General features: G+C 42.6%; 5 protein-coding genes across 5 annotated transcripts; all 5 read right to left on the reverse strand.

Moving 5' to 3' along the window:
• Window positions 1-7,486: 7,486 nt before the first annotated feature.
• LOC137633510 (serine-rich adhesin for platelets-like) lies at window positions 7,487-8,957 on the reverse strand. Its single transcript, XM_068365805.1, has 3 exons — window positions 8,417-8,957; window positions 7,715-7,999; window positions 7,487-7,620 (listed from the first exon to the last, which is right to left on the reverse strand). Exons 1-3 carry the CDS (start codon window positions 8,955-8,957, stop codon window positions 7,487-7,489), a joined length of 960 nt encoding a protein of 319 aa, XP_068221906.1.
• A 5,392-nt stretch (window positions 8,958-14,349) lies between these two features.
• LOC137633511 (glycine-rich protein-like) lies at window positions 14,350-14,849 on the reverse strand. Its single transcript, XM_068365806.1, has 2 exons — window positions 14,600-14,849; window positions 14,350-14,462 (listed from the first exon to the last, which is right to left on the reverse strand). The coding sequence occupies exons 1-2, from the start codon at window positions 14,847-14,849 to the stop codon at window positions 14,350-14,352; spliced, it is 363 nt and encodes a 120-aa protein (XP_068221907.1).
• Window positions 14,850-17,165: 2,316 nt separating this feature from the next.
• On the reverse strand, window positions 17,166-18,636 carry LOC137633512 (serine-rich adhesin for platelets-like). The gene is made up of 4 exons (XM_068365807.1): window positions 18,126-18,636; window positions 17,898-18,017; window positions 17,394-17,678; window positions 17,166-17,299 (listed from the first exon to the last, which is right to left on the reverse strand). Exons 1-4 carry the CDS (start codon window positions 18,634-18,636, stop codon window positions 17,166-17,168), a joined length of 1,050 nt encoding a protein of 349 aa, XP_068221908.1.
• Window positions 18,637-24,043: 5,407 nt separating this feature from the next.
• On the reverse strand, window positions 24,044-24,543 carry LOC137633513 (glycine-rich protein-like). The gene is made up of 2 exons (XM_068365808.1): window positions 24,294-24,543; window positions 24,044-24,156 (listed from the first exon to the last, which is right to left on the reverse strand). Exons 1-2 carry the CDS (start codon window positions 24,541-24,543, stop codon window positions 24,044-24,046), a joined length of 363 nt encoding a protein of 120 aa, XP_068221909.1.
• Window positions 24,544-24,559: 16 nt separating this feature from the next.
• Window positions 24,560-25,219, reverse strand: LOC137633514 (keratin-associated protein 6-1-like). Its single transcript, XM_068365809.1, has 3 exons — window positions 25,068-25,219; window positions 24,816-24,925; window positions 24,560-24,678 (listed from the first exon to the last, which is right to left on the reverse strand). Exons 1-3 carry the CDS (start codon window positions 25,217-25,219, stop codon window positions 24,560-24,562), a joined length of 381 nt encoding a protein of 126 aa, XP_068221910.1.
• Between the last annotated feature and the right edge of the window lie 811 nt (window positions 25,220-26,030).

Raw genomic sequence — 26,030 nt, forward strand, 5'->3', positions numbered from 1 at the left:
AGTCATAGACAGACATAAACATAGACATGTACATGGCCAGGGCCATGGCTTATGACATAGCCATAGCCATAGCCATAGACATATAGCCATAGCCATAGCCATAGCGTAAGACATAGACATAGACATAGCCATAGCCATAGCCATAGACAAAGCCATAGCCATAGCAAAAGCCATAGTCATAGACAGAGCCATAGCCATAGATATCGACATAGACATAGACAGACAGACATAATCCTAGACATAGCTATAGCCATACACATAGCCATAGACTTAGAAGTAGCCATAGCCATAGCCATGGTAGACATAGACATACACAAAGCCATAGCCAGATATGTAGCCGTAGCCATTGATGTTGCTGTTGCCGTTGCTGTCGCCATGGCCGTTGCCGAAGTCGTAGCCATAGCCAATGACGTGTACGTGGACGTAGCCATGGCCATAGCCATAACCATAGACATAAACATGGACATTGACATGTCCTTGGGTATAGACAAAAAACATAGCCATAGCCATAGCCTTGGAGATAGACATAGACATAGACATAGACATAACCATAGCCATAGCCATAGCAATAGACATAGGCATAGACATAGCCATACAATTAGCTATAGCCATAGACAGACATAGATATAGACATAGCCATACCCATAGCCATAGCCATAGACAGACATAGATATAGACATAGCCATACCCATAGCCATAGCTGTGGACATAGACATAGACATAGCCATAACCATAGACAGAGTCATAGCCCTAGCCATAGCGATAGACATAGACATAGACATAGTCATATTCATAGCCATAGACATAGCCATAATCATAGCCATAGCCATAGACATAGACATAGACATGGACATAGCCATAATCATAGCCAGAATCATAGCCATAGAATCCATAGCCATAGCCATAGACATAGAGATAGCCATTGCCATAGCCATAGACATAGACATAGCCATACACATAGACATAGATATAGTTATAGACATAGACTTAACCATAGATATAAACAGAGCCATAGCCATAGCCATAGCCATACACATAGCCATAGCCATAGCCATAGATGTAGCTGAGCCGTAGCTGTAGCCTTAGCCAGAGCTAGAGCCATAGCCAAGGATGTAGCCCCAGCTGTAGCCATAGTCATAGCCTTAGCTGTAGCCATAGCCTAACTGTAGACGTAGACATACACATAGCTATAGTCATAGTCATAGACATAGACATAGCCATAGTCATAGTCATAGACATAGACATAGACTTGGATATAGACATAGCCATAGCCATAGTCATAGTCATAGCCATAGCCATAGCAATAGCCATAGACATAGACATAGATATAGACAGACAGCCATACACATAGACATAGCAATAAATATAGACAGAGCTATAGCCATAGCAATAGCCCTTGCCATAGACATACACATAGCCACAGCTATAGCCATAGTCATAGCCATAGCCATAGACATAGACATAGCCATAGCCATACACATAGACATAGCCATAGCCATAGCCATAGCCATGGACATATCCATAGCCATTGACATAGCCATAGTTGTAGCTGTAGACATAGACATAAACATGGCCATGGTAGACATAGACATAGCCATAGACATTGCCATAGCCAAAGCCATAGATATAGACATAGCCAGAGCCAGAGACATACCCATAGACATAGCCATAGCCATAACCATTGTTCATAGCCATAGACATAGACATAACCATAGCCCTAGCCATAGAAATAGACATAGCCATAGCCATAGCCATTGTATAAATAGCCATAGCCATAAACAGAGACATAGCCATAGCCATAGCCATAGACATTGCCATAGCCATAGCTATAGCCATAGTCATAGACAGACATAAACATAGACATGTACATGGCCAGGGCCATGGCTTATGACATAGCCATAGCCATAGCCATAGACATATAGCCAAAGCCATAGCCATAGCGTAAGACATAGACATAGACATAGCCATAGCCATAGCCATAGACAAAGCCATAGCCATAGCAAAAGCCATAGTCATAGACAGAGCCATAGCCATAGATATCGACATAGACATAGACAGACAGACATAATCCTAGACATAGCCATAGCCATACACATAGCCATAGACATAGCCATAGCCCTAGACTTAGAAGTAGCCATAGCCATAGCCATGGTAGACATAGACATACACAAAGCCATAGCCAGATATGTAGCCGTAGCCATGGATGTCGCTGTTGCCGTTGCTGTCGCCATGGCCGTTGCCGAAGTCGTAGCCATAGCCAACGACGTGGACGTGGACGTAGCCATGGCCATAGCCATAACCATAGACATAAACATGGACATTGACATGTCCTTGGGTATAGACAAAAAACATAGCCATAGCCATAGCCTTGGAGATAGACATAGACATAGACATAACCATAGCCATAGCCATAACAATAGACATAGGCATAGACATAGCCATCCACTTAGCTATAGCCATAGACAGACATAGATATAGACATAGCCATAGCCATAGCCATAGACAGACATAGATATAGACATAGCCATACCCATAGCCATAGCTGTAGACATAGACATAGACATAGCCATAACCATAGACAGAGTCATATCCCTAGCCATAGCGATAGACATAGACATAGACATAGTCATAGCCATAGCCATAGACATAGCCATAATCATAGCCATAGCCATAGACATAGACATAGACATGGACATAGCCATAATCATAGCCAGAGTCATAGCCATAGAATCCATAGCCATAGCCATAGACATAGAGATAGCCATTGCCATAGCCATAGCCATAGACATAGCCATACACATAGACATAGATATTGTTATAGACATAGACTTAACCATAGATATAAACAGAGCCATAGCCATAGCCATAGCCATACACATAGCCATAGCCATAGCCATAGATGTAGCTGAGCCGTAGCTGTAGCCTTAGCCAGAGCTAAAGCCGTAGCCAAGGATGTAGCCCCAGCTGTAGCCATAGTCATAGCCTTAGCTGTAGTCATAGCCTAACTGTAGACATAGACATAGACATAGCTATAGTCATAGTCATAGACATAGACATAGCCATAGTCATAGTCATAGACATAGACATAGACTTGGATATAGACATAGCCATAGCCATAGTCATAGACATAGACAGCCATAGCCATAGCCATAGCCATGCCCATAGACACTGACATTGACATTGACCTTGACATAGACATATCCATAGCCATAGTAATAGCCATAGCCATAGACATTGCCATAGCCATAGCCATACCCAAAGCGATAGACATTGCCATAGCCATTGCCATAGTCAGAGACATGGCCATCGCCATAGCCATTGATATAGCCAGAGTCATAGCCATAGACAGAGACATAGCCGTAGACACAGACATAGACATAGACATAGATATAGCCATAGCCATAGCCATAGACATCGTCATAGCAATAGCCATAGACATAGACATAGCTGTAGCCGAATGATGTAGCCATAGTTATGGCCATAGCCATAGCCATAGCATCCATAGCCATAGCCCTAGACATCGACATAGCCATAGCAATAGCCATAGACATAGACTTAGCCATACACATAGGCACAGACAGACAGCCATAGACATAGACATAGCAATAGATATAGACAGAGCTATAGCCATAGCAATAGCCATAGCCATTGACATACACATGGACAGAGCTATAGCCATAGACATAGACATAGCCATAGCCATAGACATAGACATAGCCATAGCCATACCCAGAGCCATAGACATAGACATAGCGTAGCCATAGCCATAGACATTGATGTAGCCATAGCCGTAGCTGTAGATGTAGCCGTAGCCGTAGCCACAGCCATAGCCATAGCCATAACCATATGATGTAGCCGTAGCTGTAGCTGTAGCTGTACCCGTAGCCATAGACTTAGCCATAGTCTTAGCTGTAGACATAGACATAGACATAGATATAGCCATAGCCATAGCCTTAGACAGGGCCATAGCCATAGCCATAGCCATAGCCATAGCTGTAGACATACACATACACAGAGCCACAGCCATAGACATAGACATAGACATAAATATAGCTTTGGTAGACATAGACATAGACATAGACATAGACATTGCCATAGCCAGAGCCATAGCCAAAGCCATAGACATAGACATAGACATAGCCATAGCCAGAGACATACCCATTGACATACCCATAGCCATAACCATAGATATATCCATAGACATAGACATAGCCATAGTCATAGCCATTTTATATATAGCCATTGCCATAGACATAGACATAGTCATAGGCATAGCCATAGATATTGCCATAGCCATAGCCATAGCCCTAGTCATAGACAGACATAAACATAAACATGTACATGGCCAGGGCCATGGATAAAGATATAGCCATAGCCATAGCCATAGCTGAAGACATAGACATAGACATAGACATAGCCATAGACAAAGCCATAACCAAGCCATAGTCATAGACAGAGGCATAGCCATAGCCATAGCCATAGACATAGACATAGACAGACAGACGTAATCAGTGACAGAGCTTTAGCCATACACATAGCCATAGACATAGACATTGCCATAGTCCTAGACATAGACATAGACATAACCATAGCCATAGCCATAGCCATGGTAGACATATACATAGACATAACCATAGCCATAGCCATAGCCATGGTAGACATATACATAGACAAAGCCATAGACATAGCCATAAATATAGATGTAGCCATAGACATAGTCTTAGACAAATCCATAGCCAGAGATGCTCTCTGTAGCCGTAGCCGTCGATGTCTCCGTTGCCGTTGCTATCGCCGTTGCCGAAGTCGTAGCCGTAGCCTTGGACATGGACGTGGACGTAGCCATGGCCATAGCCATAGCCATAGACACAGACATGGACATTGACATGTCCATGGGTATAAACACAAAACATAGCCATAGCCATAGCCTTAAAGATAGACATATACATAGACATAACCATAGCCATAGCAATAGACATAAAAATAGACATAAAAATACCATTAGCTATAGCCATAGACAGATATAGACATAGCCATAGCCATAGCCATAATCAGAGCCATAGCCATAGACATAGACATAGACATAGCCATAATCATAGCCAGAGCCATAGCCATAGAATCCATAGCCATAGCCATGGACATAGACATAGCCATAGCCATAGCCAGAGACATAGACATAGCCATACACATAGACATAGACATAGTTATAGACATAGACTTAGCCATAGATATAAACAGAGCCATAGCCTAAGGCATAGCCATAGCCATAGCCAAAGCCATAGACATGGCCATAGCCATAGCCATAGCCTTAGACGTAGCCGGAGCCATAGCCATCGCTAAAGCCGTAGCCAAGGTTGTAGCCCTAGCTGTAGCCGTAGCCATAGTCATAGCCGTATCGTTAGCCGTAGCCATAGTCATTGCCGTATCGGTAGCCTTAGCCTAACTGTAGATATAGACATAGATATAGCCGTAGCCATAGCCATAGACATAGACATAGTCTTGGATATAGACATAGCCAATTCCATGGACATAGCCAGGGTAGACATAGCCATAGGCATAGCTGTAGCCAGAGACTGCCATAGCCATAGCCATAGTCATAGACATAGCCAGAAACAGAGCCATAGCCATAGCCATAGACACAGACATAGACAGACATAGACATAGACTTAGCCATAGCCATAGCCATAGACATGGATATATATATAGCCATAGCCATAGACATAGACATAGCCATAGCCATAGCCATGGACATGGACTTAGACATAGCTACAGACATAGCCATAGCCATAGACATAGATATAGCCATAGCCAAAGCCATGCCCATAGACATTGACATTGACATAGCCATAGCCATAGCCATAGCCATAGACAGACATAGCCATAGCCATGACCATAGACAAAGCCATAGCCATACCCAAAGCCATAGACATAGCCATAGCCATTGCCATAGTCAGAGAAATGGCCATCGCCATAGCCATAGATATAGCAATAGTCATAACTATAGACATAGACTTAGCAATAGATATAGACTTAGACAAAGACATAGCCATAGCCATTGACGTAGCCATAGCTGAAGACGTAGATGTACCCGTAGCCGTAGCCGTAGCCATAGCCATAACCATAGCCAAATGATGTAGCCGTAGCCGTAGTAGTAGCTGTAGCCATAGCCATAGACAGAGCCATAGCCATAGCCATAGCCATAGACATAGATATAGCCATAGCCAAAGCCATAGACATAGCCATAGCCATAGCTATAACCATAACTGTAGCCGTAGCCATAGCCGTAGCCAAAAACGTAGCCGTAGCCATAGCTGTAGCCGTAGACATAGACAAAGACATAGCCACAGCCATAGACATAGCCATGGTATACATAGCCATAGACATAGACATAGATATAGCCATAGCCATAGCCATAGCCATAGCCATAGACATTGCCATAGCCAGAGCCATAGCCAATGCCATAGACATAGACATAGCCACAGCCATAGACATACCCATAAACATAGCCATAGCCATAACAATAGACATAGCCATACATACACATAGCCATAGCCTGATCCAGAGCCATAGACATAGACATAGCTATAGCCATAGCCATTGTATACATAGTCATAGCCAGTGACATAGACATAGCCATAGCCATAGCCAGAGACATTGCCATAGCCATAGCCACATCCATAGCCTTAGACATAGACATAAACCTAGACATTGACATGGCTATGGCTATAGACGTAGACATGGCCATAGCCAAGCCATAGACATAGACATAGCCATAGCCATAGCCATAGCCATAGCCATAGATCAAATTAGACATAGACATAGATATAGCCATAGCCATAGCCATAACTGAAGACATAGACATAGACATAAACATAGCCATAGCCATAGCCATAGATAGAGCCATAACCCTAGCCATAGCCATAGCCATAGACATAGACCTAGCAATAGACATATCCATAGCGATAGCCATAGCATCCATAGCCATAGCCATACCAATAGACATAGACATAGACATAGCCAGAGCCATAGATATAGACAGAGCCATAGCCAAAGCCAGAGCCATAAACATATTCATAGCCATAGCCATAGCCATAGACATATAGAGACATAGACTTACACATAGGAATAGCCATAGCAATAGCCATAGCCACAGACATAGCCATAGCCATAAACATAGGCATAGACATAGCCATAGAAATTGTCATATACATAGCCATAGCCAAAGCCATAAACATTGATATTGACAGAGCCATAACCATAGCCAATGCCAAAGCCATAGCCATAGCCATTGACGTAGACATTGCCATAGCCATAGTCATAGCCATAGACATAGAAATAGACATTGATATAGCCATAGCCATAGACATAGACGGACATAGCCATAGTCATAGCCATAGCCATAGACATGGACATAGAAATAGACATAGACATAGACATAGTCATAGCCATAGACATGGTTATAGCCATAGGCCTAGCCATAGATGTAGCCTTAGCCATAGCAATTGCAATAGCCACAGCCAAAGACATAGACATAACCATCCATAGTCATAGCCAGAGTCATAGCCATAGCCATAGACATAGACATAGCCATACACATAGACATAGCCATAGCCATAGCCATAGCTATAGCCATAGCCATAGCCATAGATATAGACATAGACATAGCCATAGCCATAGCCATAGACAGACATAGCCATAGCCATAGCCATAGCCATACCCATGGTAAACATAGACATAGCCTTAGCCATAGACATAGACATAGACATAGCTATAGTCATAACTAAAGCCATAGACATAGATATAGCTATAGCCATAGCCTTACACATAGCCATAGTTGTGGACATAGCCATAGCCAGAGACATAGACATTGCCAGAGCCATAGCCATATCCTTAGCTCTAGACATAGACCTAGCCATAGACATAGACATAGCATAGTCATTGACGTGGCCATAGCCATTGCCGTAGCCAAAGCCATAGCCATAGCTGTAGCTGTTGCCGTAGCCTTAGCAATAGACATAGCCATAAACATAGACATAGATATAGCCATACACATGGCTATAACCATAGCCTTAGCCATAGACAAGCCCATAGCCATAGCCATAGTTGTAGCCATAGCCATAGCCATAGCCATAGACATAGCTATAACCATATACAAAGTTATAGACAGAGACATAGACATACACATAGCAATAGGCATAGACAGACATAAACATAGACATACACATAGACATAGCCATAGCCATAGACATAGACATAGCCAGAGCCATAGCCATAGACATAGATGTAGCCATAGCCAGAGATACAGACCAAGCCATAGCCATATCCATAGACAAAGACATAGCCATAGCCATAGACAGAGACATAGCCATAGCCATAGACATAGCCATAGACACACACCTAGCCATAGCCATAGCCAAACACAAAGCCATAGACATAGACATAGACAGACAGACATAAACATAGACATAGCCAGAGCCATGCATATAGTCAGACTTAGGCATAGCCATAGCCATGGACATAGACCTAGACATAGCCATAGACATAGACATAGACATAGCCATAGCAATGGCCATAGCCATAGCCATAGCCATAGCCATAGCATCCATAGAGTTAGCCATAGCCATAGACATAGACAGAGCAATAGACATATCCAGAGCCATAGCCATAGCAATAGGCATAGCCAGAGACATAGCCATAGCCATAAACATAGCCGAAACCATAGCTATAGTCATAGACATAGACGTAGACCTAGCCATGGCCGTAGCCGTAGCCGTAGCCGTAGTCATAGACTTATCCATAGCTGTAGCCGTATCCGTGGACATAACTACAGCCATAGCCATAGCTATAGACATAGACATAGCCATAGCAATAGGCATAGACATAACCAGAGCCATAGCCAATGCCATAGATATAGCCATAGCCATAGCCATAGACATAGCCATACCCGTAGACATAGACATAGCCAGAGGCAGAGCCATAGCCTTAGCCATAGACATAGACATAGCCAAAGCAATAGCCATAGCCATAGACAGAGCCATAGCCTTAGCCATAGACATAGACATAAACATAGCCATAGACATAGACATAGACATAGCTATAGCCATAAACATAGACATAGCCATAGCCATGGTAGATATAGACATATACATAGCCATAGCCATATTCATAGCCAAAGACATACCCATAGCCATAGCCATTGCCATTACCATTGCCATAGCCACTATAATAGCCATAGTCATAGCCATAGCCATAGCCATATAGACATTGCCATAGACATAGACATAAACATAGCCAGAGCCATAGACATAGACATAGACTTAGACATAGACATAGACATAGCCGTAGCCATAGCCAGATCCAGACCCATAGCCATAGCCATAGACATAGCCATACACATAGACATAGCCATAGACATAGCTATAGCCATAGCCAAAGCCTCAGCCATAGTCATGGCCAAATCCTCAGCCATAGCCATAGCCACAGCCATAGCCATGGAGAAAGCCATAGCCATAGACATAGCCATAGCCATAGACATAGACTTGGCCATGCCATAGCCATAGACATAGACGATGCCTCACCCATAGCCATAGCCATAGCCATAGCTATAGTATAGCCATAGACAGCCATAGCCATAGCCATAGACATAACCATAGTCATAGCCATAGTCATAGTCATAGGCAAAACGTCTTAATAGGTTTGCTGAAGGTAATCATCTATTCCCTAGTTTGCAAATTGGTTTTCGTAAAGGCCTTGGAGCATGTGATGCCCTTCTTACAATCTCCAATGCAGTACAGAAATCCCTTGATTGTGGTCGTGAAGTTCGTATGATTGGCCTTGATTTTAGTGCTGCCTTTGACCGTGTTAATCATGAAGCCCTTGTTTTCAAACTGAAACAGTTGGGAGTGGGTGGGTCGTTTCTTAGCATTATTATTGATTTTTTAAGTAGTAGATCTCAAAGAGTAGTTGTTGATGGGCACCATAGTGAGTATAGGAATGTGATATCCGGTGTTCCACAGGGTAGTGTTCTTGGCCCATTACTTTTCATACTATATACACGTGACATGTGGTTTGGCCTAGAAAATAAGCTTGTTGCATATGCAGATGATGCTACTCTCTTTGCATCAATTCCATCCCCTGAATGTAGACCTGGGGTTGGTGAATCCCTTAATAGAGATCTAGCTAAAATTAGTGCATGGTGCAAGTTATGGGGTATGAAGTTGAATCCTAACAAAACTCAAAGTATGATTGTAAGTAGGTCAAAGACGGTGGCTCCTCAACATCCGGATCTCAGTATTAATAATGTTTCTTTAAATTTGTATGACTCTTTCAAAATTTTAGGTGTGATTCTCGACAGCAAATTTACTTTTGAGAAACATATAAGGTCTGTGTCTTCTTCAATTGCACAAAAAATTGGCTTATTGAGAAAGTCTTTTAAGATATTCGGTGATCAATCTATTTTGAAGAAGTGTTTTAATTCTTTTATTCTACCTTGTTTTGAGTATTGTTCTCCTGTCTGGTCTTCAGCTGCTGATTCTCATCTTAATTTGTTGGACAGAAACTTACGGTCTATTAAATTTCTTATTCCTGATCTAGATATTAATCTCTGGCACTGTCGTTCAATTAGTTCATTATGCATGTTGCATAAGATTTTTCATAACTCTGACCATCCTTTACATTCAGATCTCCTTGGACAATTCTATCCTGTTCGTAATACTAGGCTGGCAGTTAATTCTAATAGCCAGGCCTTTTCCATCATAACTCAATACCACGCAGTACTCTAGAAGTTTTATTCCAGCTGTTACCAAGTTGTGGAATGATCTTCCTAATCGGGTGGTTGAATCAGTAGAACTTCAAAAGTTCAAAGTTGGAGCAAATGCTTTTTTGTTGACCAGGCGGACATGAGTCTTTTTATAGTTTATATATGACATATTTGTTTTTGAAGTTGTTATTAGTTTATATATGTCATATGACATATCTGTTATGACGTTGTTACTTTTTTTAGAATGATTTACTGTTAATTTGTTCTCTTCAGTTATTTATTTCCTTATTTCCTTTCCTCATTGGGCTATTTTTCCCTATTGGAGCCCCTGGGCTTATAGCATTTTGCTTTTCCAATTAGGGTTGTAGCTTGTATAGTAATAATAATAATAATAATAATAGCCCTAGATATGGACATACACACGGCCGTATCCGTAGCTGTAGCCGTAGCCGTAGATGTAGCCATAGCCATAGCCAGTGCCATAGCCAAAGCCATACCCATAGCCATAAACATAGCCTTAGCCATAGCCATAGCCATAGCCACATAGACATAACCATAGCCATAGCCATAGCAATAGACATAGGCATAGACATAGCCATACACTTAGCTATAGCCATAGACAGACATAGATATAGACATAGCCTTACCCATAGCCATAGCCATAGACAGACATAGATATAGACATAGCCATACCCATAGCCATAGCTGTAGACATAGACATAGACATAGCCATAACCATAGACAGAGTCATAGCCCTAGCCATAGACATAGACATAGACATAGTCATAGCCATAGCCATAGACATAGCCATAATTATAGCCATAGCCATAGACATAGCCATAATCATAGCCATAGCCATAGACATACACATAGACATGGACATAGCCATAATCATAGCCAGAGTCATAGCCATAGAATCCATAGCCATAGCCATAGACATAGAGATAGCCATTGCCATAACCATAGACATAGACATAGCCATACACATAGACATAGATATAGTTATAGACATAGACTTAACCATAGACATAAACAGAGCCATAGCCATAGCCATAGCCATACACATAGCCATAGCCATAGCCATAGATGTAGCTGAGCCGTAGCTGTAGCCTTAGCCAGAGCTAAAGCCGTAGCCAAGGATGTAGCCCCAGCTGTAGCCATAGTCATAGCCTTAGCTGTAGCCATAGCCTAACTGTAGACATAGACATAGACATAGCTAGAGTCATAGTCATAGACATAGACATAGCCATAGTCATAGTCATAGACATAGACATAGACATAGCTATAGTCAGCGTCATAGACATAGACATAGCAATAGTCATAGTCATAGACATAGACAGCCATAGCCATAGCCATGCCCATAGACACTGACATTGACATTGACCTTGACATAGACATATCCATAGCCATAGTAATAGCCATAGCCATAGACATTGCCATAGCCATAGCCATACCCAAAGCGATAGACATTGCCATAGCCATTGCCATAGTCAGAGACATGGCCATCGCCATAGCCATAGATATAGCCAGAGTCATAGCCATAGACAGAGACATAGCTGTAGACATAGACATAGACATAGACATAGATAAGGCCATAGCCATAGCCATAGACATAGTCATAGCAATAGCCATAGACATAGACATATCTGTAGCCGAATGATGTAGCCATAGTCATAGCCATAGCCATAGCCATAGCCCTAGACATCGACATAGCCATAGCAATAGCCATAGACAAAGACTTAGCCATACACATAGGCACAGACAGACAGCCATAGACATAGACATAGCAATAGATATAGACAGAGCTATAGCCATAGCAATAGCCATAGCCATTGACATACACATGGCCAGAGCTATAGCCATAGTCAGAGCCATAGCCATAGACATAGACATAGCCATAGCCATAGACATAGACATAGCCATAGCCATACCCAGAGCCATAGACATAGACATAGCGTAGCCATAGCCATAGACATTGATGTAGCCATAGCCGTAGCTGTAGATGTAGCCGTAGCCATAGCCGTAGCCACAGCCATAGCCATAGCCATAACCATATGATGTAGCCATAGCTGTAGCTGTAGCTGTACCCGTAGCCATAGACTTAGCCATAGTCATAGCTGTAGACATAGACATAGACATAGATATAGCCATAGCCATAGCCTTAGACAGGGCCATAGCCATAGCCATAGCTGTAGCTGTAACCGTAGCCGTAGCCGTAGACATAGACGTAGCCGTAGTCATAGCCGTAGCCATAGACATAGACATACACAGAGCCACAGCCATAGACATAGACATAGACATAAATATAGCCTTGGTAGACATAGACATAGACATTGCCATAGCCAGAGCCATAGACAAAGCCATAGACATAGACATAGACATAGCCATAGCCAGAGACATACCCATTGACATACCCATAGCCATAACCATAGATATATCCATAGACATAGACATAGCCATAGTCATAGCCATAGAAATAGACATAGCCATAGCCATAGCCATTTTATATATAGCCATTGCCATAGACATAGACATAGTCATAGCCATAGCCATAGATATTGCCATAGCCATAGCCATAGCCCTAGTCATAGACAGACATAAACATAAACATGTACATGGCCAGGGCCATGGCTAAAGATATAGCCATAGCCATAGCCATAGCTGAAGACATAGACATAGACATAGACATAGCCATAGCCATAGCCATAGACAAAGCCATAGCCATAGCCATAACCAAGCCATAGTCATAGACAGAGGCATAGCCATAGCCATAGCCATAGACATAGACATAGACAGACAGACGTAATCAGTGACAGAGCTTTAGCCATACACATAGCCTTAGACATAGACATTGCCATAGCCCTAGACATAGACATAGACATAACCATAGCCATAGCCATAGCCATGGTAGACATATACATAGACAAAGCCATAGCCATAAATATAGATGTAGCCATAGACATAGACATAGACAAATCCATAGCCAGAGATGCTCTCTGTAGCCGTAGCCGTCGATGTCTCCGTTGCCGTTGCTATCGCCGTTGCCGAAGTCGTAGCCGTAGCCTTGGACATGGACGTGGACGTAGCCATGGCCATAGCCAAAGCCATAGACACAGACATGGACATTGACATGTCCATGGGTATAAACACAAAACATAGCCATAGCCATAGCCTTAAAGATAGACATACACATAGACATAACCATAGCCATAGCAATAGACATAAAAATAGACATAAAAATACCCTTAGCTATAGCCATAGACAGACATAGATATAGATATAGACATAGCCATAGCCATAGCCATAGCTGAAGATATAGACATAGCAATAGCCTTAGCCATAGACAGAGTCATAGCCCTAGCCATAGCGATAGACATAGACATAGACATAGCCATAGCCATAGCCATAGACATAGCCAAAATCAGAGCCATAGCCATAGCTATAGACATAGCATAGACATAGCCATAATCATAGCCAGAGCCATAGCCATAGAATCCATAGCCATAGCCATGGACATAGACATAGCCATAGCCATAGCCAGAGACATAGACATAGCCATACACATAGACATAGACATAGTTATAGACATAGACTTAGCCATAGATATAAACAGAGCCATAGCCTAAGGCATAGCCATAGCCATAGACATAGCCATAGCCATAGCCATAGCCAAAGCCATAGACATGGCCATAGCCATAGCCATAGCCTTAGACGTAGCCGGAGCCATAGCCATCGCTAAAGCCGTAGCCAAGGTTGTAGCCCTAGCTGTAGCCGTAGCCATAGTCATAGCCGTATCGTTAGCCGTAGCCATAGTCATTGCCGTATCGGTAGCCTTAGTCTAACTGTAGATATAGACATAGATATAGCCGTAGCCATAGCCATAGACATAGACATAGTCTTGGATATAGACATAGCCAATTCCATGGACATAGCCAGGGTAGACATAGCCATAGGCATAGCTGTAGCCAGAGAATGCCATAGCCATAGCCATAGTCATAGACATAGCCAGAAACAGAGCCATAGCCATAGCCATAGACACAGACATAGACATAGCCAGAGACATAGACATAGCCATACACATAGACATAGACATAGTTATAGACATAGACTTAGCCATAGATATAAACAGAGCCATAGCCTAAGGCATAGCCATAGCCATAGACATAGCCATAGCCATAGCCATAGCCATAGCCAAAGCCATAGACATGGCCATAGCCATAGCCATAGCCTTAGACGTAGCCGGAGCCATAGCCATCGCTAAAGCCGTAGCCAAGGTTGTAGCCCTAGCTGTAGCCGTAGCCATAGTCATAGCCGTATCGTTAGCCATAGCTATAGTCATTGCCGTATCAGGAGCCATAGCCTAACTGTAGATATTGACATAGATATAGCCGTAGCCATAGCCATAGACATAGTCTTGGATATAGACATAGCCAATTCCATGGACATAGCCAGGGTAGACATAGCCATAGGCATAGCTGTACCCAGAGAATGCCATAGCCATAGCCATAGTCATAGACATAGCCAGAAACAGAGCCATAGCCATAGCCATAGACACAGACATAGACAGACATAGACATAGACTTAGCCATAGCCATAGCCATAGACATGGATATATATATAGCCATAGCCATAGACATAGACATAGCCATAGCCATAGCCATGGACATGGACTTAGACATAGCTACAGACATAGCCATAGCCATAGACATAGATATAGCCATAGCCAAAGCCATGCCCATAGACATTGACATTGACATAGCCATAGCCATAGCCATAGCCATAGACAGACATAGCCATAGCCATGACCATAGACAAAGCCATAGCCATACCCAAAGCCATAGACATAGCCATAGCCATTGCCATAGTCAGAGAAATGGCCATCGCCATAGCCATAGATATAGCAATAGTCATAACTATAGACATAGACTTAGCAATAGATATAGACTTAGACAAAGACATAGCCATAGCCATTGACGTAGCCATAGCTGAAGACGTAGATGTACCGTAGCCGTAGCCGTAGCCATAGCCATAACCATAGCCAAATGATGTAGCCGTAGCCGTAGTAGTAGCTGTAGCCATAGCCATAGACAGAGCCATAGCCATAGCCATAGCCATAGACATAGATATAGCCATAGCCAAAGCCATAGACATAGCCATAGCCATAGCTATAACCATAACTGTAGCCGTAGCCATAGCCGTAGCCAAAAACGTAGCCGTAGCCATAGCTGTAGCCGTAGACATAGACAAAGACATAGCCACAGCCATAGACATAGCCATGGTATACATAGCCATAGACATAGACATAGATATAGCCATAGCCATAGCCATAGCCATAGCCATAGACATTGCCATAGCCAGAGCCATAGCCAATGCCATAGACATAGACATAGCCACAGCCATAGACATACCCATAAACATAGCCATAGCCATAACAATAGACATAGCCATACATACACATAGCCATAGCCTGATCCAGAGCCATAGACATAGACATAGCTATAGCCATAGCCATTGTATACATAGTCATAGCCAGTGACATAGACATAGCCATAGCCATAGCCAGAGACATTGCCATAGCCATAGCCACATCCATAGCCTTAGACATAGACATAAACCTAGACATTGACATGGCTATGGCTATAGACGTAGACATGGCCATAGCCAAGCCATAGACATAGACATAGCCATAGCCATAGCCATAGCCATAGCCATAGCCATAGATCAAATTAGACATAGACATAGATATAGCCATAGCCATAGCCATAACTGAAGACATAGACATAGACATAAACATAGCCATAGCCATAGCCATAGATAGAGCCATAACCCTAGCCATAGCCATAGCCATAGACATAGACCTAGCAATAGACATATCCATAGCGATAGCCATAGCATCCATAGCCATAGCCATACCAATAGACATAGACATAGACATAGCCAGAGCCATAGATATAGACAGAGCCATAGCCAAAGCCAGAGCCATAAACATATTCATAGCCATAGCCATAGCCATAGACATATAGAGACATAGACTTACACATAGGAATAGCCATAGCAATAGCCATAGCCACAGACATAGCCATAGCCATAAACATAGGCATAGACATAGCCATAGAAATTGTCATATACATAGCCATAGCCAAAGCCATAAACATTGATATTGACAGAGCCATAACCATAGCCAATGCCAAAGCCATAGCCATAGCCATTGACGTAGACATTGCCATAGCCATAGTCATAGCCATAGACATAGAAATAGACATTGATATAGCCATAGCCATAGACATAGACGGACATAGCCATAGTCATAGCCATAGCCATAGACATGGACATAGAAATAGACATAGACATAGACATAGTCATAGCCATAGACATGGTTATAGCCATAGGCCTAGCCATAGATGTAGCCTTAGCCATAGCAATTGCAATAGCCACAGCCAAAGACATAGACATAACCATCCATAGTCATAGCCAGAGTCATAGCCATAGCCATAGACATAGACATAGCCATACACATAGACATAGCCATAGCCATAGCCATAGCTATAGCCATAGCCATAGCCATAGATATAGACATAGACATAGCCATAGCCATAGCCATAGACAGACATAGCCATAGCCATAGCCATAGCCATACCCATGGTAAACATAGACATAGCCTTAGCCATAGACATAGACATAGACATAGCTATAGTCATAACTAAAGCCATAGACATAGATATAGCTATAGCCATAGCCTTACACATAGCCATAGTTGTGGACATAGCCATAGCCAGAGACATAGACATTGCCAGAGCCATAGCCATATCCTTAGCTCTAGACATAGACCTAGCCATAGACATAGACATAGCATAGTCATTGACGTGGCCATAGCCATTGCCGTAGCCAAAGCCATAGCCATAGCTGTAGCTGTTGCCGTAGCCTTAGCAATAGACATAGCCATAAACATAGACATAGATATAGCCATACACATGGCTATAACCATAGCCTTAGCCATAGACAAGCCCATAGCCATAGCCATAGTTGTAGCCATAGCCATAGCCATAGCCATAGACATAGCTATAACCATATACAAAGTTATAGACAGAGACATAGACATACACATAGCAATAGGCATAGACAGACATAAACATAGACATACACATAGACATAGCCATAGCCATAGACATAGACATAGCCAGAGCCATAGCCATAGACATAGATGTAGCCATAGCCAGAGATACAGACCAAGCCATAGCCATATCCATAGACAAAGACATAGCTATAGCCATAGACAGAGACATAGCCATAGCCATAGACATAGCCATAGACACACACCTAGCCATAGCCATAGCCAAACACAAAGCCATAGACATAGACATAGACAGACAGACATAAACATAGACATAGCCAGAGCCATGCATATAGTCAGACTTAGGCATAGCCATAGCCATGGACATAGACCTAGACATAGCCATAGACATAGACATAGACATAGCCATAGCAATGGCCATAGCCATAGCCATAGCCATAGCCATAGCATCCATAGAGTTAGCCATAGCCATAGACATAGACAGAGCAATAGACATATCCAGAGCCATAGCCATAGCAATAGGCATAGCCAGAGACATAGCCATAGCCATAAACATAGCCGAAACCATAGCTATAGTCATAGACATAGACGTAGACCTAGCCATGGCCGTAGCCGTAGCCGTAGCCGTAGTCATAGACTTATCCATAGCTGTAGCCGTATCCGTGGACATAACTACAGCCATAGCCATAGCTATAGACATAGACATAGCCATAGCAATAGGCATAGACATAACCAGAGCCATAGCCAATGCCATAGATATAGCCATAGCCATAGCCATAGACATAGCCATACCCGTAGACATAGACATAGCCAGAGGCAGAGCCATAGCCTTAGCCATAGACATAGACATAGCCAAAGCAATAGCCATAGCCATAGACAGAGCCATAGCCTTAGCCATAGACATAGACATAAACATAGCCATAGACATAGACATAGACATAGCTATAGCCATAAACATAGACATAGCCATAGCCATGGTAGATATAGACATATACATAGCCATAGCCATATTCATAGCCAAAGACATACCCATAGCCATAGCCATTGCCATTACCATTGCCATAGCCACTATAATAGCCATAGTCATAGCCATAGCCATAGCCATATAGACATTGCCATAGACATAGACATAAACATAGCCAGAGCCATAGACATAGACATAGACTTAGACATAGACATAGACATAGCCGTAGCCATAGCCAGATCCAGACCCATAGCCATAGCCATAGACATAGCCATACACATAGACATAGCCATAGACATAGCTATAGCCATAGCCAAAGCCTCAGCCATAGTCATGGCCAAATCCTCAGCCATAGCCATAGCCACAGCCATAGCCATGGAGAAAGCCATAGCCATAGACATAGCCATAGCCATAGACATAGACTTGGCCATGCCATAGCCATAGACATAGACGATGCCTCACCCATAGCCATAGCCATAGCCATAGCTATAGTATAGCCATAGACAGCCATAGCCATAGCCATAGACATAACCATAGTCATAGCCATAGTCATAGTCATAGGCAAAACGTCTTAATAGGTTTGCTGAAGGTAATCATCTATTCCCTAGTTTGCAAATTGGTTTTCGTAAAGGCCTTGGAGCATGTGATGCCCTTCTTACAATCTCCAATGCAGTACAGAAATCCCTTGATTGTGGTCGTGAAGTTCGTATGATTGGCCTTGATTTTAGTGCTGCCTTTGACCGTGTTAATCATGAAGCCCTTGTTTTCAAACTGAAACAGTTGGGAGTGGGTGGGTCGTTTCTTAGCATTATTATTGATTTTTTAAGTAGTAGATCTCAAAGAGTAGTTGTTGATGGGCACCATAGTGAGTATAGGAATGTGATATCCGGTGTTCCACAGGGTAGTGTTCTTGGCCCATTACTTTTCATACTATATACACGTGACATGTGGTTTGGCCTAGAAAATAAGCTTGTTGCATATGCAGATGATGCTACTCTCTTTGCATCAATTCCATCCCCTGAATGTAGACCTGGGGTTGGTGAATCCCTTAATAGAGATCTAGCTAAAATTAGTGCATGGTGCAAGTTATGGGGTATGAAGTTGAATCCTAACAAAACTCAAAGTATGATTGTAAGTAGGTCAAAGACGGTGGCTCCTCAACATCCGGATCTCAGTATTAATAATGTTTCTTTAAATTTGTATGACTCTTTCAAAATTTTAGGTGTGATTCTCGACAGCAAATTTACTTTTGAGAAACATATAAGGTCTGTGTCTTCTTCAATTGCACAAAAAATTGGCTTATTGAGAAAGTCTTTTAAGATATTCGGTGATCAATCTATTTTGAAGAAGTGTTTTAATTCTTTTATTCTACCTTGTTTTGAGTATTGTTCTCCTGTCTGGTCTTCAGCTGCTGATTCTCATCTTAATTTGTTGGACAGAAACTTACGGTCTATTAAATTTCTTATTCCTGATCTAGATATTAATCTCTGGCACTGTCGTTCAATTAGTTCATTATGCATGTTGCATAAGATTTTTCATAACTCTGACCATCCTTTACATTCAGATCTCCTTGGACAATTCTATCCTGTTCGTAATACTAGGCTGGCAGTTAATTCTAATAGCCAGGCCTTTTCCATCATAACTCAATACCACGCAGTACTCTAGAAGTTTTATTCCAGCTGTTACCAAGTTGTGGAATGATCTTCCTAATCGGGTGGTTGAATCAGTAGAACTTCAAAAGTTCAAAGTTGGAGCAAATGCTTTTTTGTTGACCAGGCGGACATGAGTCTTTTTATAGTTTATATATGACATATTTGTTTTTGAAGTTGTTATTAGTTTATATATGTCATATGACATATCTGTTATGACGTTGTTACTTTTTTTAGAATGATTTACTGTTAATTTGTTCTCTTCAGTTATTTATTTCCTTATTTCCTTTCCTCATTGGGCTATTTTTCCCTATTGGAGCCCCTGGGCTTATAGCATTTTGCTTTTCCAATTAGGGTTGTAGCTTGTATAGTAATAATAATAATAATAATAATAGCCCTAGATATGGACATACACACGGCCGTATCCGTAGCTGTAGCCGTAGCCGTAGATGTAGCCATAGCCATAGCCAGTGCCATAGCCAAAGCCATACCCATAGCCATAAACATAGCCTTAGCCATAGCCATAGCCATAGCCACATAGACATAACCATAGCCATAGCCATAGCAATAGACATAGGCATAGACATAGCCATACACTTAGCTATAGCCATAGACAGACATAGATATAGACATAGCCTTACCCATAGCCATAGCCATAGACAGACATAGATATAGACATAGCCATACCCATAGCCATAGCTGTAGACATAGACATAGACATAGCCATAACCATAGACAGAGTCATAGCCCTAGCCATAGACATAGACATAGACATAGTCATAGCCATAGCCATAGACATAGCCATAATTATAGCCATAGCCATAGACATAGCCATAATCATAGCCATAGCCATAGACATACACATAGACATGGACATAGCCATAATCATAGCCAGAGTCATAGCCATAGAATCCATAGCCATAGCCATAGACATAGAGATAGCCATTGCCATAACCATAGACATAGACATAGCCATACACATAGACATAGATATAGTTATAGACATAGACTTAACCATAGACATAAACAGAGCCATAGCCATAGCCATAGCCATACACATAGCCATAGCCATAGCCATAGATGTAGCTGAGCCGTAGCTGTAGCCTTAGCCAGAGCTAAAGCCGTAGCCAAGGATGTAGCCCCAGCTGTAGCCATAGTCATAGCCTTAGCTGTAGCCATAGCCTAACTGTAGACATAGACATAGACATAGCTAGAGTCATAGTCATAGACATAGACATAGCCATAGTCATAGTCATAGACATAGACATAGACATAGCTATAGTCAGCGTCATAGACATAGACATAGCAATAGTCATAGTCATAGACATAGACAGCGATAGCCATAGCCATGCCCATAGACACTGACATTGACATTGACCTTGACATAGACATATCCATAGCCATAGTAATAGCCATAGCCATAGACATTGCCATAGCCATAGCCATACCCAAAGCGATAGACATTGCCATAGCCATTGCCATAGTCAGAGACATGGCCATCGCCATAGCCATAGATATAGCCAGAGTCATAGCCATAGACAGAGACATAGCTGTAGACATAGACATAGACATAGACATAGATAAGGCCATAGCCATAGCCATAGACATAGTCATAGCAATAGCCATAGACATAGACATATCTGTAGCCGAATGATGTAGCCATAGTCATAGCCATAGCCATAGCCATAGCATCCATAGCCATAGCCCTAGACATCGACATAGCCATAGCAATAGCCATAGACAAAGACTTAGCCATACACATAGGCACAGACAGACAGCCATAGACATAGACATAGCAATAGATATAGACAGAGCTATAGCCATAGCAATAGCCATAGCCATTGACATACACATGGCCAGAGCTATAGCCATAGTCAGAGCCATAGCCATAGACATAGACATAGCCATAGCCATAGACATAGACATAGCCATAGCCATACCCAGAGCCATAGACATAGACATAGCGTAGCCATAGCCATAGACATTGATGTAGCCATAGCCGTAGCTGTAGATGTAGCCGTAGCCATAGCCGTAGCCACAGCCATAGCCATAGCCATAACCATATGATGTAGCCATAGCTGTAGCTGTAGCTGTACCCGTAGCCATAGACTTAGCCATAGTCATAGCTGTAGACATAGACATAGACATAGATATAGCCATAGCCATAGCCTTAGACAGGGCCATAGCCATAGCCATAGCTGTAGCTGTAACCGTAGCCGTAGCCATAGACATAGACGTAGCCGTAGTCATAGCCGTAGCCATAGACATAGACATACACAGAGCCACAGCCATAGACATAGACATAGACATAAATATAGCCTTGGTAGACATAGACATAGACATTGCCATAGCCAGAGCCATAGACAAAGCCATAGACATAGACATAGACATAGCCATAGCCAGAGACATACCCATTGACATACCCATAGCCATAACCATAGATATATCCATAGACATAGACATAGCCATAGTCATAGCCATAGAAATAGACATAGCCATAGCCATAGCCATTTTATATATAGCCATTGCCATAGACATAGACATAGTCATAGCCATAGCCATAGATATTGCCATAGCCATAGCCATAGCCCTAGTCATAGACAGACATAAACATAAACATGTACATGGCCAGGGCCATGGCTAAAGATATAGCCATAGCCATAGCCATAGCTGAAGACATAGACATAGACATAGACATAGCCATAGCCATAGCCATAGACAAAGCCATAGCCATAGCCATAACCAAGCCATAGTCATAGACAGAGGCATAGCCATAGCCATAGCCATAGACATAGACATAGACAGACAGACGTAATCAGTGACAGAGCTTTAGCCATACACATAGCCTTAGACATAGACATTGCCATAGCCCTAGACATAGACATAGACATAACCATAGCCATAGCCATAGCCATGGTAGACATATACATAGACAAAGCCATAGCCATAAATATAGATGTAGCCATAGACATAGACATAGACAAATCCATAGCCAGAGATGCTCTCTGTAGCCGTAGCCGTCGATGTCTCCGTTGCCGTTGCTATCGCCGTTGCCGAAGTCGTAGCCGTAGCCTTGGACATGGACGTGGACGTAGCCATGGCCATAGCCAAAGCCATAGACACAGACATGGACATTGACATGTCCATGGGTATAAACACAAAACATAGCCATAGCCATAGCCTTAAAGATAGACATACACATAGACATAACCATAGCCATAGCAATAGACATAAAAATAGACATAAAAATACCCTTAGCTATAGCCATAGACAGACATAGATATAGATATAGACATAGCCATAGCCATAGCCATAGCTGAAGATATAGACATAGCCATAGCCTTAGCCATAGACAGAGTCATAGCCCTAGCCATAGCGATAGACATAGACATAGACATAGCCATAGCCATAGCCATAGACATAGCCAAAATCAGAGCCATAGCCATAGCTATAGACATAGCATAGACATAGCCATAATCATAGCCAGAGCCATAGCCATAGAATCCATAGCCATAGCCATGGACATAGACATAGCCATAGCCATAGCCAGAGACATAGACATAGCCATACACATAGACATAGACATAGTTATAGACATAGACTTAGCCATAGATATAAACAGAGCCATAGCCTAAGGCATAGCCATAGCCATAGACATAGCCATAGCCATAGCCATAGCCAAAGCCATAGACATGGCCATAGCCATAGCCATAGCCTTAGACGTAGCCGGAGCCATAGCCATCGCTAAAGCCGTAGCCAAGGTTGTAGCCCTAGCTGTAGCCGTAGCCATAGTCATAGCCGTATCGTTAGCCGTAGCCATAGTCATTGCCGTATCGGTAGCCTTAGTCTAACTGTAGATATAGACATAGATATAGCCGTAGCCATAGCCATAGACATAGACATAGTCTTGGATATAGACATAGCCAATTCCATGGACATAGCCAGGGTAGACATAGCCATAGGCATAGCTGTAGCCAGAGAATGCCATAGCCATAGCCATAGTCATAGACATAGCCAGAAACAGAGCCATAGCCATAGCCATAGACACAGACATAGACATAGCCAGAGACATAGACATAGCCATACACATAGACATAGACATAGTTATAGACATAGACTTAGCCATAGATATAAACAGAGCCATAGCCTAAGGCATAGCCATAGCCATAGACATAGCCATAGCCATAGCCATAGCCATAGCCAAAGCCATAGACATGGCCATAGCCATAGCCATAGCCTTAGACGTAGCCGGAGCCATAGCCATCGCTAAAGCCGTAGCCAAGGTTGTAGCCCTAGCTGTAGCCGTAGCCATAGTCATAGCCGTATCGTTAGCCATAGCTATAGTCATTGCCGTATCAGGAGCCATAGCCTAACTGTAGATATTGACATAGATATAGCCGTAGCCATAGCCATAGACATAGTCTTGGATATAGACATAGCCAATTCCATGGACATAGCCAGGGTAGACATAGCCATAGGCATAGCTGTACCCAGAGAATGCCATAGCCATAGCCATAGTCATAGACATAGCCAGAAACAGAGCCATAGCCATAGCCATAGACACAGACATAGACAGACATAGACATAGACATACACATAGACTTAGCCATAGCCATAGCCATAGACATGGATATAGATATAGCCATAGCCATAGACATAGACATAGCCATAGCCATAGCCATGGACATGGACTTAGACATAGCTACAGACATAGCCATAGCCATAGACATAGATATAGCCATAGCCAAAGCCATGCCCATAGACATTGACATTGACATAGCCATAGCCATAGCCATAGACAGACATAGCCATAGCCATGACCATAGACAAAGCCATAGCCATACCCAAAGCCATAGACATAGCCATAGCCATTGCCATAGTCAGAGAAATGGCCATCGCCATAGCCATAGATATAGCCATAGTCATAACTATAGACATAGACTTAGCCATAGATATAGACTTAGACAAAGACATAGCCATAGCCATTGACGTAGCCATAGCTGAAGACGTAGATGTACCCGTAGCCGTAGCCGTAGCCATAGCCATAGCCATAGCCATAGCCATAGCCAAATGATGTAGCCGTAGCCGTGGTAGTAGCTGTAGCCATAGCCATAGACAGAGCCATAGCCATAGCCATAGCCATAGACATAGATATAGCCATAGCCAAAGCCATAGACATAGCCATAGCCATAGCTATAACCGTAACTGTAGCCGTAGCCATAGCCGTAGCCAAAAACATAGCCGTAGCCATAGCTGTAGCCGTAGACATAGACAAAGACATAGCCACAGCCATAGACATAGCCATGGTATACATAGCCATAGACATAGACATAGACATAGATATAGCCATAGCCATAGCCATAGCCATAGCCATAGACATTGCCATAGCCAGAGCCATAGCCAATGCCATAGACATAGACATAGCCACAGCCATAGACATACCCATAAACATAGCCATAGCCATAACAATAGACATAGCCATACATACACATAGCCATAGCCTGATACAGAGCCATAGACATAGACATAGCTATAGCCATAGCCATTGTATACATAGTCATAGCCATTGACATAGACATAGCCATAGCC

Source organism: Palaemon carinicauda, chromosome 43, assembly GCF_036898095.1.
Source record: "Palaemon carinicauda isolate YSFRI2023 chromosome 43, ASM3689809v2, whole genome shotgun sequence".
Classification (NCBI taxonomy): Eukaryota; Metazoa; Arthropoda; class Malacostraca; order Decapoda; family Palaemonidae; genus Palaemon; species Palaemon carinicauda.